This window comes from Toxorhynchites rutilus, chromosome 3 (genome assembly GCF_029784135.1).
Source record: "Toxorhynchites rutilus septentrionalis strain SRP chromosome 3, ASM2978413v1, whole genome shotgun sequence".
Taxonomy (NCBI): Eukaryota; Metazoa; Arthropoda; class Insecta; order Diptera; family Culicidae; genus Toxorhynchites; species Toxorhynchites rutilus.
Genome location: NC_073746.1, coordinates 190,606,319 through 190,625,116, shown reverse-complemented (window position 1 = coordinate 190,625,116; position 18,798 = coordinate 190,606,319). Strand labels below are relative to the sequence as shown.

The window sequence follows — 18,798 nt, the reverse complement described above, 5'->3', positions numbered from 1 at the left end:
GGAGTTGTTGAATGCAAATAATCGAAAACATCAGAATACATTGCGAATCTGTTGCGGGTTTGCTGCGACGATTGGGGTATTAAAAACGAAACAATTTCTTGTGTAACGACCGAACTCGGTGCAAACATACAAGCAAAGCAGTCCTTGTACAAAGAAGCATACGCAGCTCGGATGGAGCCGGTCATAGAAGAGGATAACGACGATGAACTGGATGGTGTTGAGGATCATTGTACGATAGAGGTTTCCATTACACCAGAGAAAAATAGGATATATATATAATCAAGAAGATGAAAACAATAATCAAGTTCTTCAAAGCAAGTGAAACAGCCACCAGAGAACTGAGAAAACTGCAGTTGGCCGATAATAAAAAGGAAGGACAATGTCTAGGACTAGTGTTGGATGTCCGAACACGATGGAATTCGATTATGGCAATGATAGAAAGATTCCTTGTAATGGCACACTATATTTCAACGGTACTGCTCGTTGTTCCTAAAAAACCAACTATGTTAACAGCAGATGAGTTGTCAATTTTGAAAGGAATCTGCAAAGTTCTCCACCCATTGGAAACAGTAACTACCGAAATGTCAGCTGAAAAGTACGTGACGATCAGTAAAATTATCCCGTTGGTTCGGTTGCTAAAAATCGTAAGTGTTTTTTGTATAATAAGCATCAGAGTATTTAATATGTTTTGTCGTTTCATAATATCTTTTTTTCGCGTTAGTATTCCATTTTTGTCCCTCTATTACGTTATCCGCGATTTTTGTTATCCGAGGTTACGTTGCCAGACTATTCCGCGGACAATCGGGGTTCTACTCTATTATGTTTTTCTATTTAACTGCCAACGGGAATTTAACGAATATATAGTTAGAAACCTAATTAATTCAATTTATGGTTATTTCTCTGAACTTCAATACACTTGCCCAAACAATCTTCTAGTTTATGGACTCCATGCCTGAAGTGAGATTTGAGAACTGCCAGAAGTCGGAGGTTTTTAATATAAGTTTTACTGATTCTCACGATTTTTGGTGTATTTCTGAACAATCACTCACTTCGTTACTCAAATTTGTTCAAGAAGAACATACCGTTGAACCTAATCTTATCGAACGACATAGCCTATTGAACAACTTTTTAGTTCTTCGATAATTTTTCACATTTTTTTTAAATAATAACTCTGCCTGACTGGTTCAACGGTTCTTTTCGAGTAATAACAATATTTTTCATCAATTTCAGAGCTATACAAGTATGCAGTTTGATTCTGCTGAAGCTATGTCTGTAAAAAACAGCATTATGCTGCACATCATGAAATATTTCAATGATGTAGGAAAAAGAAAACTCTTCGCGGTCGCAACGCTTCTTGATCCCCGATTCAAGAAAATATATTTTGAAAGTCCTCTCACGGCGGCTCCCGCTATTTCATGGGTTGGTGAGTTAGTCTTTTCTTGCTTGTCCTATTGAGAAAAAATACACAACAGGACAGAAACAAAATATTTTATCGGCAATATTTATGTTGCTTCACAGGGGAATTTGTTAGAACAGCTGCGGAAGAGTCACCTGAATTCGAAAACGATCTTCAGATATCAGGAGAGCCAGAAACAAACACCACTTGTGGGCGATTCATGATTCCATGGTAGCTGAAAGCAATCGTGTGCATGGAAATGACAGCGCCGGAGGAATTCCCATTGAACTGAGGCAGTATTTAAATACTACACTCGCTCCGAGGACCTGTGACCCACTTATAGTGTGGAATGAAATACGAGCACAGTATCCAAACGTGCATAAAATTGCTATTCAATTTTTATGTAATTCAGCGACGTCTGTTCCTTCGGAACGTTTGTACTTTGACTAAGCAAAGAAATCGCTTGTCCGATTCTAACTTAGACATGATATTATTCCTACAATCGATCGATGAAAATGTTTGGTTTTCGTAAAGGTGCGAGATAGCTGAAAAATTGCGATATTACGTTGCATCGTTTTAGTGTCTACTGCACAGAGAAAGACACTTTTTGTACGATTTCTCGTTTGTACGACCCTTTTTGTGCGATTTTATTATCTGAGCGATTAGATTGTGTGAAGTTCTGAATTGATAATAAAATGGCACAGAAAGGGTCGCACAAACGAGAAATCGAACAAAAAAGTACCGCACAAAAACAGGTTTACCTGTATAGTACGTATTAAGAAATGTATATAATATGTATAAGAAAATGTATATAATATGTATAAGAAAATGTATATAATTTGTATAAGAAAATGTATATAATACGTATGTATTAAAACATGTTAAATATGTAATAAGAAATTTAGAATTTAGTTAGGAATGTATATACGAGAATGTAAATAAATGTAAAATTGAATAATTTTTCATCAACTTTAAAAGATCGTGTTATCGTATTATATAAAATGCATTTTTGGTGGAAAGGTAAACTTTAATTCATATGTTTCAATAGGAATTCGGATAAATTTGATTGATGCACAATGCTTAGCTTATATTTCATACGCCCCATTACCATTTACCGCAGCACCCTACCCTAGCAGCTTAAACGACAAATACAAGTAATTATAACGGTTCGAAATTACAATTACAAGCATTCAAAACGGCAAACAATTTCTGGCAAATAAAAAATAGAATACTAACTAATTATTGCTCTTAGTGTTACGATTAATCGATTAATCGATTATTTGGGGCGATTAATCGTATCGAATAACAAACGGCTGAAAAGTATTCGATTAGTGGATGAACGATTAATTTCAAAAATCGGGGATCACTAGGTGAAGTGAAATGCATAATAGGAGGTGTTGCTGTTTACGTGATCATTGACTCAGGCTCGAAACATAATCTGCTGAGTGAATCTATTTGGGAACAGATGAAATCTAAAAAGGTAACTGTTAGTAATCAAACGCGGAAGGTATCCAAAATTTTCAGAGTTTATGGTGGACAAGAATTATCAGTGGTCGGCGCATTTACTGCATCTATCAATTTGAGTGGTCGGAGTGCATTGGCCAATTTTTATGTCGTGAAAGGAAGTGGAAAAATTTTGATTGGCCGTGATACCGCGACGGCCATGGGAATTTTGAAAATTGACATTTCAGTCAATGAAATTGAGACTGAGGACAAATCTCGACCTCTGGGAGCCATCAAGGACATAATCGTTGACATTCCCGTTAGGACAGACGTTGTACCAGTTATTCAGCCATATAGGCGTATTCCAGTTGCATTGGAAAAGCTGGTGGATAACAAACTAGATGAACTGCTTTGACAAGGTGTCATTGAAAAGGTGAATGGACCTTCTAAATGGGTGTCTCCAGTGGTCGTTGTACCCAAAGGTGCTGATGTGCGCATATGCGTTGATATGCGACGAGCAAACGAAGCAGTCGAAAGGGAGAATCACCCTTTGCCAACAATCGAGGATTTTCTTCCTGATCTCGCTAAAGCAAAAGTCTTCTCAAGACTTGATGTGAAGAACGCGTTCCACCAGGTGGGAGAATGATGTTTACCCAGTTCCGAATTGACAGTGTTGCCAAAACAAACAAATTGATGGATGCGTATAAAATAGAAGAGCATATATTAATATCTTACCATGCTGAATGAATTTTCTAAGCATTTTGATTTTTGGTTTCAATTTTGTAGCCTTATATTGGAGATTTCTTTTTGTGAAACTGTCAATTTGTGATAATAATTAAAAAACAGGAAGTGGGTTATATCTATGGTATAACCGCAAGGGCGACGTAGGACTATCGTTGATTTAGAGATCATTTGTTTGAAGTTGAATCTAAATCCATCCTGAATGAATGAATAAATAAATATTTGGGTGACTTCAAAAACGAGAGTGTTACGTTGGAGACTCAAGGTTTTATGCATCCAATATTGGATACAAAAAACCTTGTTCTGAAGAATAATCTTCAGAAGCTTTCCTGCTAACTGCACTTGATTGACAAATCACAAAACCAAATGTATGTGGTAGCAGTATTATATGGATAGAAAACATTAAAATAAACTCGCTTGAATGTAATTCTCAATTCCAAGGGGAACTGGCAGATTATTTTTCAGCAACGATCATTTCTTTCTAGGTTTCCTCTCGATAACCAGCAAACGAAAAGAGTTGCGCGCGTGTATGTGTGTGTGTGGCGGCTGCTTCTATGTCTTCCCGAGGAACCGTATTTCGATGCTGATACTCTCTTGGTCACGAGAGTATCAGCATCGGCTTTTCTGCGCTCCCTCACAGTTAAAACAAACTGATTGCATTTCAGGTCAGGTCAGGCCAGGTAATGAATCCCTCGATCCCTCGCCGTTCAGCTCGTTCAGTAACGATGTTGTCTTGTCGATGTCCTCAGGCGTCGTGCACAAATTACGTAACGCTAAAAATCCGAATTTTGAACCGCCTCTCCCCCCCCCTTTCGTAACGCAATTTCCTATCTCTAATAAGCAGAAAGTAACGCAACATCTACCCCCTCCCCCCTTATCGCGTTACGTAATTTGTGCACGATGCCTCACGAAAAATGAATCGGTTTCACCACCAGAATATCATTTCAGTATGCTTTTCGTGCGTGATTGAATCGAGAGAAGGTGTGGTTTACGATGGCAATTTGGAAGGCAAACTAGAGGAGAATGAACTCTCTGAGTATGAAAATTTCGGCGACTGAGCAATAATCGATTGAAAATTATATAATTTTCGCGATACGAAACATTTTCCGTTTTTCATGTTATGCATCCAATATTGGATACGAAAATATCCTACTGATGGGAAAGAATAATCTTCAGAAGCTTTCCAGCTAATTACACTTGATTGAAAAATTACGAAATCAAATGTATTTGGTCGCTGTGTTCGCCATATAATTAGAAAACATTAAAATAAACTCTTTCGCATGGATGTATTCTTCAATTCCCAGGGAACTGGCAGATTATTTTTCAGCAACGATTAGATCTTTCCGGAATTTTCTCGATGCTGTATGGCATCCAAACGAAAATTCTCGTTTCAGTTTGGCCTGCAAAAAACTTTTCTAAACTCTAATCCATCAAATTTGGAGCCCTGAAAAGGGCCGATGATTATATGCTAAGCTAATATAGCACCCTCTCCTTGGATTCGATGGGCCAGCTGAATGTCCTTGGGCATGATGTGACGCGTTTTGCGTGGATAGCACACAAATTTGTATCTTCGAATAAGCCTCCTGCAGCGTCATAACCGCGGAACTTTGGAAGCGCAAGTCGGTTTTGAAGTCCTGAGCAATTCCACGATCCAAAAGCTGCAAAGGTAGCTTGCGGATCAGCAATTCGGTCGACTTCCGATAGCGATGAATTTCACGCAAAGTTCCCGGTCGATAGCGATGTGGCTTCTTCACCTATCCTGCGGCTGGTGCGCTTATCCGAGCTGCTTTCGTGTGCCTTACCACTGAAAGACTAACTATCTATCTACTTGGTCCCAAACAAACGAGTCGTCACGGTGCGAGAGTAGAGTAAGAAATGAACGAAAGCAAAGGAAGCGTCATTTTATAAACCATAAATGTATAGAATCTAAACCCCACCCTTATTATATTCGTTGCTTACCCTGAGAGAGAAACGAATAACATCGAAGTAAGTATACAGTAATGTATTTGAATCCGGACACTTTACGTTACATTTAATACCATACCGCAGCCACAACATTTTCTGCATGTTGAATTAATGCGATTGATAAGTAACTATCAAGAAACTATCAGTAACTATATTAGCAACTAATAATCGCATAAATTCAACATGAAAAAAATGTTATGGCTGTGGTATGATATTGAATGTAATGCAAAGTGTCCGGATTCAAAAGCATTACTGTAAAAAAGAGTTAACTCGACTGAAATTTTTTCGGTTCGACCTGCAAAAACGAAATTAAGAGCCCCCGCCGACTGCAGACTGACTTGTCGACCGATAGTTCGGTCGGCTTCTTAATCAGTACGGAGAAAAAAAGTCTGTAGTGTACAGCATAATGCATAGACGTAAGTATGAGCTTCCCCATCTCACATTCCAATAAGATTAATGGGTTTCCAAGTGGGCGCGCTACATACGGATACGAATGATTTCAATAACCTGTTTTCGAAGCTATCATTAAGCTATTGAAACAATTTTTCGACTCAATAAATAGCAATCATATAACTCTTGGACATTTTATCTTTTGTATGAAATGATTATCATACTGTTCCGTTGATCCGAAGCAGAATGAATCACGCTTAAAGAAGGAATGGATTTTTTCTTGGAATTTAGTCAGCAGAAATAATGCCCTTTCCCAACAATTAAAAACGACAAACGATAAACAGTTTCATCAAAGTGATTTCTTCGATATGGGGATATATTCACTACATCATGTCATATATTTCATATTTTTCATTATGAAATCCATATCCATGGCACCTATCGGTATCGAATTATCATCGACACCACGATTTTCGCTAAATGCTCCTTTCAGTTCGGCCTGTAAAAAACTTTTCTGAACTCTAATCCATCAAATTTGGAGCCCTGAAAAGGGCCGTTGATTATATGCTAAGCTAATATAGCACGCTCTCCTCGGATACGATGGGCCAGCTGGATGTCCTTGGGCATGATGTGACGCGTTTTGCATGGATAGCACACACATTGGTATCTTCTAATAAGCCTCCTGCAGCGTCATAACCGCGGAACTTTGGAAGCGCAAGTCGGTTTTGAAGTCCTGAGCAATTCCACGAACCAAATGCTGCAAAGGTAGCTTGCGGATCAGCAATTCGGTCGACTTCTGATAGCGACGAATTTCATGCGAAGTTCCCGGTCGATAGCGATGTGGCTTCTTCACGCTTCCTGCGGCTGATGCGCTTATCCGAGCTGCTTTCGTGGTGCCTTACCACCGAAAGATTAACGAGCTGTCTGCTTAGTCCCGATGAAACGAGTCCTCACGGTGCGAGAGTAGAGTAAGAATTGAACGAAAGCAAGGGAAGTGTCATTTTATAAAACATAAAAGAATCGAATGTAAACCCCACCCTCTTTATTGTATAAGCTTACTGTATACTCACGAATATAATAAGGGTGGGATTTAGATTCTATACTTTTATGGTTTATAAAATGACACTTCCTTTGCTTTCGTTCATTTCTTACTCTACTCTCGCACCGTGAGGACTCGAGCTCGTTAGTCTTTCGCAGACAGCTCGTTAGTCATTCGGTGGTAAGACACACGAAGTCAGCTCGGATAAGCGCACCAGTAGCAGGATAGGTGGAGAAGCCACATCGCTATCGACCGGGAACTTTGCGTGAAATTCATCGCTATCGGAAGTCGACCGAATTGCTGATCCGTAAGCTACCTTTGCAGCATTTGGTTCGTGGAATTGCTCAGGACTTCAAAACCGACTTGCGCTTCCAAAGTTCCGCGGTTATGACGCTGCAGGAGGCTTATTCGAAGATACCAATTTGTGTGCTATCCATGCAAAACGCGTCACATCATGCCCAAGGACATCCAGCTGGCCCATCGTATCCGAGGAGAGCGTGCTATATTAGCTTAGCATATAATCAACGGCCCTTTTCAGGGCTCCAAATTTGATGGATTAGAGTACAGAAAAGTTTTTTACAGGCCGAACTGAAAGGAGCATTTAGCGAAAATCGTGGTTTCGATAATAATTCGTTACCGATAGGTGCCATGGATATGGATTTCCTTATGAAGAATATGAAATACATGACATGATGTAGTGAATATATCCGAAGAAATCACTTTGGTGAAACTGCATTATAAAATTATTTGTGTACGAATGCCGCAATCGATAGTCGACTCTAATTTGCGCTGGGTAATTTCCTCGGAGGACTCGATTCATCCTTTGAGCATTAATAATCTCTTTCTGGCAAAACGATGTGGTATGAATCACATTATTTGAATGATAGAATGAAGAAGTTTCTGCCAATTTCCTTCAACCTCCAAACGTATCTTTCTCCCGTTTGTCGTTTTCGCGTTCGCTAATCCTCTCTCACAACACCCATTTCTAGTTTGAGAAATTGTTGAGTAAACATTGTTTGCTAGTGCGCGTAGAGCGGGAATTCCTAAAGATTCATTGCACCTCTAATAAATTGCCGAAAGACGTGGTCTTACGTTGATCGCACTTGATTGAAAAAAGACGGGTGGGTAATGTCGGGGACATAACCGGAGTGACGTAGGACTATACAAAGGGGACAGCTTTTGTTAAATATATATTTTAAATATATTGTTTTATTTTCTTCACCTACGTGAATACCTACCTATCTACCTGAAAAATGGATTTGTTTACTGTTTACTCTTTATGAATATGTTGATGGTTCTGAAAAGAAACTTTGGTGTTGTGTTTTTGTTATCACTCGATATTCCCATCTTGTTCGGCTAAACCTTCCTGTTTAGCGATTTGTTGTCACTCGCCACAACTTTCACAGTTGGAAAATTTCTTCCCATCCAGCTTGTGACATATTTTACAGTAAATTACATTCAATGGCACGTCGCATTACCACCACTCAGTGCCGGATTGGAGGTAATTTTAACCTGTAATTGAACATTTGCGATGACAGTGGTACAGTGTCGACTTTCAATGTGGGGTCATAATTTGGATCTCTATGTTTACAAAAATGTCCAACTAAATAAGTCACATTACATGTCCGTCCAATTAGCTAAATGTCGAACTAATTGTAGATTACTGTACTTTAAATCTGGAAACAATTTAAGAATTGGTGAAAATTGAATAATCAGGAAAGTCCCCAACTATCAATAAGCTCAGAACAACTGCTAAATTCACATACTCATCAAATCCTGGCAAACAAATTATGAAAACATCAATTTGTGTTTTATTATTATTTTGGATAATGTTTTAGAAAGCATTGAACTTTATTTCCTAAACTCTTTTTTGGAAGGTTTAATGGCCCTGAAAAGCGCCTTGTTTTATGGAATGGTTCCAATTTAGAAAACTTAGTACTCGTGGTTTTGAAAAAAACCATTTCGAACGCCCTCGATGCCGCGTTGTTCTGGATTTGCCGCCAAAGCAGTTTGTATAAAGAACAAACTTTTTTCTTCTGCTACCTGATGCCGTTTTGCGATTGCGTTTGCCACTCGCCATTCGCTGCAACTGCCTGTTGTCTTGATGTCCGCCGAACCGAATGTGTTCTGTTCCGAATGCAGGTTTTCTTATCGTCGCGAGCAGCTTTGCCAGCTAACTCGATCACTCCGGCGGCCGAAACTATATAACGCCGGCTAGGTGGACTGGTACACAGGTACTAACGCGCTCGATCAGCTACCCTTGCGGGGAACTCCAGATCAACACGAGCGGGAACTCCAGATCAAGGTTCGAGCGGGATTTTGCCTTTCCCTTCACTTTTCCTCCTTTGCCATATCCAACCATGGCTGCTTGTGTTGGTTTGTTGATGTGAGGTGATGCGAAACGATGTGGTGTACGGTTCGGATGAGAATGATCGTTACGGCAGCGGAGCGGGGATTTTTAAGCTGACTGGCTGGCTCGAGAATTACGCATGTGTGAGACTGCGACCGATGTTTTGTTCATTTTTTTCTTTTTCCTTTCCAATCGTGCTTCATTCTATTTCGCTGCTGCTCTGGTTGCCCGTTTTGGTCGGAACGATTTGAGGAGCACAAAATGGACCAATCAAAAATGGGCACATAGTGTATTTGGACAATGCTTGATATTTCACAATTATTCAATTATTTATCTCAAGAAAAATGAAATGTTATTCGTTATGATAGATGCGTAGATATATTTCCTATCAATTGATGCAAAAACCTTTGCGATCTATTGAGAAATGCTCGAGTTATAAGCGTTCCAAATCTTGCATTTTTTCCTACTTGTTCAGTGCCTAGATTTCCATTTCACCCCCTATATCTTCCGGTTAGACGTAGTCCTACGTCAAAAATCCAAAACGAAATGTATTTGGTCGAAGCATTATATGAGTAGAAAGCAAATAATCGCTCGAAAATGACTTGATTTTCGCGATGTGAAACATTTTCCGTTTTGCATGTTATGCATCCAATATTGGATACGAAAATTTCCACTGATGGGGAAAAAAATATTCAGAAGCTTTCCTGTTAATTGCGATTGATTGAAAAATAACAAAACCAAATGTATTTGGTTGCAGTGTTATATGGATAGAAAACATTAAAATAAACTATTTCGCATGAATGTATTTTTCAATTCCCAGGGGAACTGGCAGATTATTTTTCAGCAACGATGATAGCAACGAGAATTCCACGCGTGTATGTGTGTGTGTGTATGTGTGGCGGCTGCTCCGATGTTTCAAGCGGAACCGTGGCATCACTCTCCTCCTGATGGATTCCCTTTTGGCCTTAGGTGCACAAACAGGCTCTTGGTGACACCGTTCATCAGCGCATTCATGATAAACGAAATTAGCTTCACAACAACAGCGACAACATGCTCCAATCGCTGTTCAATCATAACTGAGTGGGTTAGGAAGGAAGGAAGGTATTGAATTAGAGAGACTTTAAACTCTGAGAGTTCATTCGTCTCTTGCCCTTGAGGGCGGGAAATTTAACTAAAGGAAAACTAAGAAAAACTCTTGCAAAATTCGTTATTCTCGCTCGACTCAGTCTTAGTAACCGCTATGGACGTATGTCGTATCGCCGCACCCTACACGGCTCTGGGGCCAAAAACACAACCAAACAATTGGAGCAGGGAAAAAGCCCATTTTAGTGTGCTTGAAGAGCTTGCTTCTAAAATGGGCGTAAAAACCTGCTCATCTTTTGCTGAAAATAAAAGAACAGAAAAGGAAAATACTTTTAATGTGTATTCATTTCGATATTATATTATTAAATTTTGTCGAGTAAACCTGTATCCTTTAAGAATTTTATGGTCCGGTCCTCTTCGATGTCGTCTCTTGCTAATGCAGTTCTGATGCTGTCTCCAACCTGAAATTTTGTTCTAGAGATGTTAAAAACTGGGCAATTGATTAACAAATGCTCTACTGTGAGCCTTACATTGCACCATGTGCAGCGCGGTTGATTTGCGATCAAGAAATTATGTGTTAAGAGAGTATGCCCGATACGCAAGCGTGTCAGGCATACTTGAATGGGGCGCTTAGTACTGTCCATCCAAGGATGGGTGGTATTCTTTATCTTTCTTAGAAAGAAGTCATTAGAGGTGTTCCAATTTATATCCCAACACGATCGTAGGTTGTTATCAACCCATCTGATGATGTCTTCGGACGGGGGGATATCAGTCCATAGTTCAGAATTTCTTCCCTCTTTGGCAAGACGATCAGCTAATTCATTTCCTTGAATTCCGCAATGTCCCGGGATCCAACAGAAAACGATGTCCTTTCCCTTGATTCCAGCTTCAATGCTTTGGGTCCAGGGGTGCTTATTTTCGCCACTCTGGAGTGCAAGCAGGGAGCTGTAGGAATCGGAGAAAATCACCGTTTTCGTGTTATCATCACATAGTGATATCGCAACGAGGAGGGCAGCTGTTTCTGCTGAGAAAATTGAACAAATGGATGGTAATTGGAATTTTATTTGAGCATTGTCGGAAAATATTCCAAATCCTACTTTATCACCATCAACAGATCCATCTGTGAAGATTTTGCGATGGAAGGGGAACTGTTTATGTATGTGATTGTTGAAGATAGCTGTGACTATACTGTTGGCTTCACCAGCTCTAACAGAGTTTTTAATAGTCCAGTCAAATTTTGGTCCTTGGTCGTACCATGGTCGAGGGCCTTCTCTAGTTAGAGGAGCGGCTCCCGGGAGAGTGATATTGCAAATGTCTTGAAGCCATTTGCTAGCTCTCGTGGTGGTTGATGTGAGATTTGGATATTTCTGTGAGATTCGGATGGCTCGATTGGCCAAGGCTCTGGTGATGAACATTTCGAAGGGAACTTGGCCAGCCTCCACAAGCAAAGCTTTTATTGGGCTGGACTTACAGGCTCCTGAGGCATATCTGATTACGCTATGGTAGCAAGGTTTTAAATGATCAATTGATTTCCAGGATGCACTGCTGAAGAGTTCAATCCCGTATAGCATTTTTGTGAAGACGATACTTCTACCGATTTTATAAATGGTTTTACGCGCGCTTAAGCGGCTGCGACCACTTATTACCATCGTTAACCGGATACGGCTTTTGATATCTGCTTTTGTCTTTTTGATGTGGTCTGTGAATGAAAGATTTTTATCTATTGTAACACCTAGAATTCGAGCTGATTTAACTCGTTTCACAAGTGCACCATTAATTTTGCATGGTTTGAATTTTTTCTTGTGACCTTTTAGACTGCAGCAATGAAGTATATTGGATTTTTGTGCTGAAATTTTGAAACCAATTGAATCTGCCCAGCTGCTGATAGCAGAGATTCCTATCTGGAGTCTTCTGCGTGCAAGTTCAGTGAATGATGCTCGGGCCATAAGCAGTATATCGTCAGCATATGCCAGTATTTCGATGTTTGGTGGAATAACATCGAAAACTGATTGCATTGCTATTAGGAAGAGAGTTGCCGAAAGAACAGAGCCCTGTGGTACTCCGTTTTCTTGAACTCGGCTTTCAGATATTGACCCTCCGAAGAAAACTTGAAAACTTCGGTTGAGGAGGAAACTTTGAATGATTTCGAAGAGGTAACCTTCGAATCCCCATTGGTGGAGTTGATCTATGATATTATGCTTCCAGGTGGTATCGAATGCTTTGGAAAGATCAAGCAAAGCAAGTTCATTGTGTTGTCTCTTCTGTGTGGAGTCATGAAGAAATTGGTTGAGATGGCAGAAATATGTACTTGTGCCTTTTCCTCGACGGTAAGCATGTTGTCTGGGGTCTAGTAGTTGTTGTTCTTCGAGGGTTGTTATCAGTCTTCGGTTAATCATCCTTTCAAAAAGTTTCCCTAAGCAGCTGAGGAGCGTGATAGGGCGATAGCTATTCACATCACGTTTGTCCTCTTTTGCTTTGGGGATCGGGATTACCATGCCAGCTTTCCATGAATCTGGAAAGTATCTGTTTGTCCAGCACTCGTTGAAAATCTGCAAAAGCAGGGTTTTCGCATGGTGGGGCAGGTGTCTTATCATCGGGTATTCGATATTATCTGGGCCGGCTGACTTACCTTTGGACCTTTTAAGGGCCCAGAGCAGCTCGTCCATGGAGAAAGGTTTGTTGTATTCGTGCTGTTGACCTGTAGCAGAGGGAAACACTTCTAGTTCTGCTTTGGCTTTGATATTCTTAAAGGCATTGGTGTAATTCGAAGTGGATGAAGATTTGGCGAAATGATCTGCCAGATGTTCGGCTATGGTACCAGGGTCTTCAGTAGTAATACCGTTGATCTCAATGGAATAGCAGTTAGAAGCTTTCTTGCCACTGAGAGCGTTGACCTTGTTCCATAGTTCTTTTGAAGATGTTGAAGGATTAAATTCATCAAGAAATTCAGTCCAGCTTTGGGTTTTTGCTTCGGCTATTGCTTTTCTGGCATTAGCTCTAGCTTCCTGAAAATTGGATAAAGCAATCCTTTTGCTGTTGTTTCCATCTGGAAGACGTCTGAGAAGACGAAGCAGTTTTCTTCTTTTTTTGATGGCAAGTGCTACTTCATTATTCCACCAGGGGACAGCCTTACGACCGGGGTTCCCACTTGTTCTGTAGATATTTACTTCTGCAGCGGAGAGAATGGCTTGAGTAAAGTCATCAACAGAGTAGCTTATGTGTGCTTGAAGTAAGCTGTCAATTGAAGATTCAAAGCCTTCCCAGTTGGCTGATTGGTATTTCCATTTTCTGCGAAGTGTAATATTGGGATTCCTTGTTAATGTTCTGATGTGAATTGGGAAGTGATCACTTCCTCTGAGGTCATTGTCAACAAACCAATTTAGTCTGGGTGCCAGTTCCCAAGATGCGATCGTGAGATCGAGGGCAGACGTTGATCCAAAACGTGGATCGAGTCTGGTATGTTGATGATCGTTGATGATAATGAGGTTCAGTTTTTGGATGATTCTAAGAATCGTATGACCTCTTGCGTCACATTTTTTTCCTCCCCAGGAAGTATGGTGTGCGTTGAAGTCACCCATGATAATAAATGGGTGTGGTAATTGTTTGAAAGCATTTACCAAATCAACTTCAAAATCATTGATATTGTGCTGAAGGGATATGTATATTGAAGCAAGGGTTACCTGGAAAGGTCCCTTGAGTTGGACTGCACATATTTGTAGTGGTGATGTTATGGGGATCACAGTATGAGAAAGGTGACTTAGGACAGCGAGGCATGTTCCTCCTTGTTGTGAAGATAGTCCGTCACAAAAATACCATTTGAATTTGCCTCCTAGGGCACTATTCATGTTTGTACCAGTCGGTACTTTAGTTTCTTGGAAAGCTAGGGTTAGTGGGAGATGTTTCTCTTCCGCTAACATTAATTTTATTTCGTTCATTGAACTGTAAAGCCCACGCAAGTTCCATTGAATGGAAAGTTTGCGATTAGGGATAGGGTCTCGAGACGATGGTGTATGATTAGGTGGGGGATTGAATGTTAAGATTGGAAGGGGGGAAGTGGGCTGAGGTGTGGAGGATAAATTGGAGATTGGTGGAGTAGAAATCAGTTGAAATTAGTTGTGGTTGGGTTTTTCACCCTTGGATTGTTTGAGTTTTAGTCTCGGATCATTTTTGGAAACATTAACAATTGGTTTGTTGGTAGTAGGATTGGGTTTGTGTTGGGTAGTAGGTGGATTGGATCCAATTGGTTGGGTTGAAGTGCTGGGTTGTGATAGGTAGTTCTGGTGGGATTGGGTCTTCTGTAGGGTTGGGGTCGATTTCTTATTTTTAGGTTTCTTCCTAGAAGATTCCTTCTCAATTGGTTGTTCATCTTCCGATGATTTGAATTCATCTGAAGTTGTTGTTTTCGAGATGATTTTTCTTTTGTTTGAGTAAGTTGATTCGATTTCCATTGGAGATTCAGAATCTTCCTCAGAGTCAATTGGAATGATGCTGGATCCCTGTTCAGATTTTTTATTGGCCTGAATAGAAACAGTCTTATTCGATTTAATAGGAGCTGACTTTGTTTGTGTACAGTTGCACTTGCATTGTTGGCATCCTGTGTTTTGGATATTGTCGAGCCGCTCTTTCAATTTACTAGCGTAGGAAGAACCATTATTGTTTTCACAAATGGATTTAGCTTCCTTGTAGGAGATTCCTTTATCAATCCTAACTCGTGTTATTTTGTCCTCGGCGATCCAAGCTGGGCACTTCCTGCTAGTGGAGGAGTGATTTTCCTTGCAGTTCACGCATGAGGCAGGTGCATTGCATTGAAACTTCTTCGCCTTTTCTTTATCGATTTGGTTTAGTTCTGGGTGTGCTACACCACAGTTACGGCATAACTGTATTTTCTTCATACACTTCTTGAAAGTGTGTCCATAATTATAGCATCCGAAGCATTGCATCGGGCTTGGATAGTAGTTTCTGGTTGGTGCGCGAATGAAACCGAAGTTAATCGCTTCGGGAATGACTGTTCCGTTGATGGTTAGGATTAGGGTAGAAGTTGCTACCTTTTCCTTTTTAATTGTATCGTATCTAAATATTCTTTTGACACCGATAACTTTTTGCTCAGAGAGTTCAGTAAGAAGTACATCCTCTGGCATGGAAACAACATCCCAGCAAGATACAACACACTTGCGTTGATTAAGAGTGGGATGAAAAATTATTTCAATTGGGGTCGAGTCAGTTAGCGACTTCATACCCAGTAAAGGTTCAACCTGTTTGACGTTGCGTATTTGTAGAACATATTGAAGGCGACCTTTATCATCGCGTTGAGGTTTTGCATCTTTAAATTTATCTCCGATCACACCTTGGATCGATTTCGATACAACGAAGGGGTTGGGTGGAAGAATATTACCATCAGTTGCTCTCAACAATAAAATTTGCAAATTTCCGCCAAAGGGATCAGCCCATTTGGGGGAAGTGTGGGTGGTGGGAACACCATTGTATATATTTGTTGGCCTTCCGGCGCCGGAGCTGCTGGAAGCCATGTTCAAGGCTGGCTATACCTAGGTACAGCCAGGTAAAAAGTTTTTAAATTTTCTTATTCTATGTACGTTGTGCGTCGGGGGACAATAACAGCGGGGACGAAAACGGCGGAGGACGGTAACGGCGGGGGACAATGCCAACGCAGTTACAAGGACGAACACCGCAATCACTTGGCTGAAAAACACTTGGGGCAGAAAAGCACTGTTTTAAAAACACTTGGAAAAGTCACTTTTAAATATCTGTTATATAAAATTAATTTGGGATATGTAGTAAAAATTTCCTAACCTATACCCTTTGGGCGTCCTATCTTTCACTAACTCCTGGTAAAATGAAAAGTTTGGTCACTCACCGATCGTGTTGAAGGACCTCCTCGAAGATCACCACCTAATGGTAGTGGGGTAGCGGGGAAGGGACCGGACACCGCCGACGGCAGGGCAACAGCCGCAGCGGCTCAAAACGACGAAGCGAAAATAACCTCCTCACACCTTACACCTCCTGAGCTGCTGATGATTGATGCGAAGAAAATTGCGCCAAAATCGCGCGTCACTGGCAGGGGAAACGTTGCTGATGAAACGGGCGCAAACAGCGGGACACGCAAAGGGCAGTGAAAACTGCCGGTCAAAGTGGCCAATCCGACCGAACCAACTTCCAGAATGGCTGTTGGGGGCTTCTCGGCTGCTTCCTCCTTTCCTGATGTCCGGACAACTGTTGCTGAAAAAGAACGCTTTATTTAGTACCGAATACAGCTTTGAAAAAAGCTATGCATCCGGTTGTAGGAGAAAACTTTTATTTCTATGCTTCTCTTTTAGAATGGCGCTAAAAACGTAACCGTTGCGGTCGAGTGTCAGTAGCACCATGAGAGTGGGTTAACGAGCGCCGCTCGCTTATATACCGATTTTTGATTTCAATAGCCTGTTTTGAAAGCAATTTTAAGACTATTGAAACAAGTTTTTGGATGAAAAAGTAACAAGTATATGACGCGTAGACATTTTATCTTTCAAATGAAGTGTTTATCATACCATTTCGTTCAGTTGTTTAAGAGCTATTAACGCTCAAAATCTCGGTCTCCAGCGTAACGCTTTCGTTCTCGAAACTTTGGTTTTACACCCCGGTATAGAAATGAAAGACGTAGTCCTACGTCAAAAATGTCTATCGTATTTCTGAATATTGAGTTTTATTCTAGGTGGAAATATCACAAAGATCCAGGGAAATAACAACGTTCATCACGCGCAAGGGGTTGTACAGATATACTCGCCTGATGTTTGGCATCAACTGCGCTCCTGAATTGTTTCAGAAAATTATGGAACAATTTTTGAGCGGATGCGAAGGTTGTGTAAACTTTATCGACGATGTAATTGTGCACGGATCTGATCAACAGGAACATGATATACGTTTGGAGAAAGTACGTCGTAAGCTTCATGAAATGAATGTGAAGCTTAATGATACCAAATGTCTATATGGAGTAACAGAACTGAAATTCTTAGGGCATATTACTAATGATGATGGTCCCATCTCTTTCCCCTACATAGGTTTGAGCTGGACGAGTTATCTTGTGGATAATTATATGGAGGAGTTTCTCTGTAATATCAAATCAACCAGTAAGCAAGTTAAAAACAAAAAACGGTCCGGTTGTACCACTGGCATAGATTGTTTATCAAAAGAACAAGTAAGGGCATTATCTGAAGGCTAAATATTCCATGGCATGTCAAGAGAATTTCCAATCCGGAAAGACACTTGACCGATCGGGAATCGAACCCAATGCCTATATCAGCATTAGCCATGAATTTACAAGGGATTTCCCGCTTTACTAGATTCCCGAGAACGATCTACTAATGTAGAGGCGAATGAACTGAAAAGTTTAAACCCTCTTAAAGCCAAAAAGAAGAAGAAGAAGATCTACTAATGCGATCGCTTTCGAGTCCAGACAGCTGAGCAACCCCGAGCCTAATTCTAGCCGACACTTCAGGCCCAGTAACTCTCCCAAGGCATGTCAAGAGAATTTCCAACCCGGGAAGACCCTTGACCGATCAGGAATTGAACCTAATACCTATGTCAGTACCAGCCTTGAATTTACAAAGGAAATCCCGCTTTACTGGATACCCGACAACGATCTGTTAATCGTTTTCGAGACCAGACAGCTGAGCAAACCTAAGCCTAATTCCAGCCGATACTTCAGGCCCTTCATTCAACCTGGGGTATAATCGCGTCAATCTGAATCTGCAATGAGATCTGCCACAACACAGAAAGATCTCGTCAATCATCTGTCAAAAGGATAAATTTACAAGTATTCCGGTTGAGCTATCCCTAGCTTCTTCTCAGTTTCCACTTTCAATCCCTTGGAATGGATCGATCTTATTAAACAAAACAAAAACAAAGAAAAAAAATCACTTTTACCAATGTTCAATTTCAAATTTTACTATGCCGGTTCACGCGCGCGATGCTCAAACTCTTGTAGACTTCACAATTATTTTTAAACTAATCTAATAACTAAAATTATTAAAAATTGAAGAAAAAAACAGGAAGTGGGTTATATCTATGGTATAACCGCAAGGGCGACGTAGGACTATCGTTGATTTAGAGATCATTTGTTTGAAGTTGAATCTAAATCCATCCTGAATGAATGAATAAATAAATATTTGGGTGACTTCAAAAACGAGAGTGTTACGTTGGAGACTCAAGGTTTTATGCATCCAATATTGGATACAAAAAACCTTGTTCTGAAGAATAATCTTCAGAAGCTTTCCTGCTAACTGCACTTGATTGACAAATCACAAAACCAAATGTATGTGGTAGCAGTATTATATGGATAGAAAACATTAAAATAAACTCGCTTGAATGTAATTCTCAATTCCAAGGGGAACTGGCAGA

General features: G+C 40.4%; 1 protein-coding gene across 1 annotated transcript; it reads left to right on the top strand.

Annotated features, from left to right (window-relative positions):
* Positions 1-2,008, top strand: LOC129776618 (E3 SUMO-protein ligase ZBED1-like). The gene is made up of 3 exons (XM_055782352.1): positions 1-644; positions 1,231-1,423; positions 1,519-2,008. Exons 1-3 carry the CDS (start codon positions 288-290, stop codon positions 1,629-1,631), a joined length of 663 nt encoding a protein of 220 aa, XP_055638327.1. The 5' UTR covers positions 1-287; the 3' UTR covers positions 1,632-2,008.
* Positions 2,009-18,798: the final 16,790 nt, after the last annotated feature.

Excerpts from the sequence above, each read along its gene's own strand:
- LOC129776618 (XM_055782352.1), top strand. The coding sequence starts at position 288 with ATGAAAACAATAATCAAGTTCTTCAAAGCAAGTGAAACAGCCACCAGA. Across the intron at positions 645-1,230 it reads TGGTTCGGTTGCTAAAAATC|AGCTATACAAGTATGCAGTT; the intron begins GTAAGTGTTTTT and ends CATCAATTTCAG. Across the intron at positions 1,424-1,518 it reads TCCCGCTATTTCATGGGTTG|GGGAATTTGTTAGAACAGCT; the intron begins GTGAGTTAGTCT and ends GTTGCTTCACAG.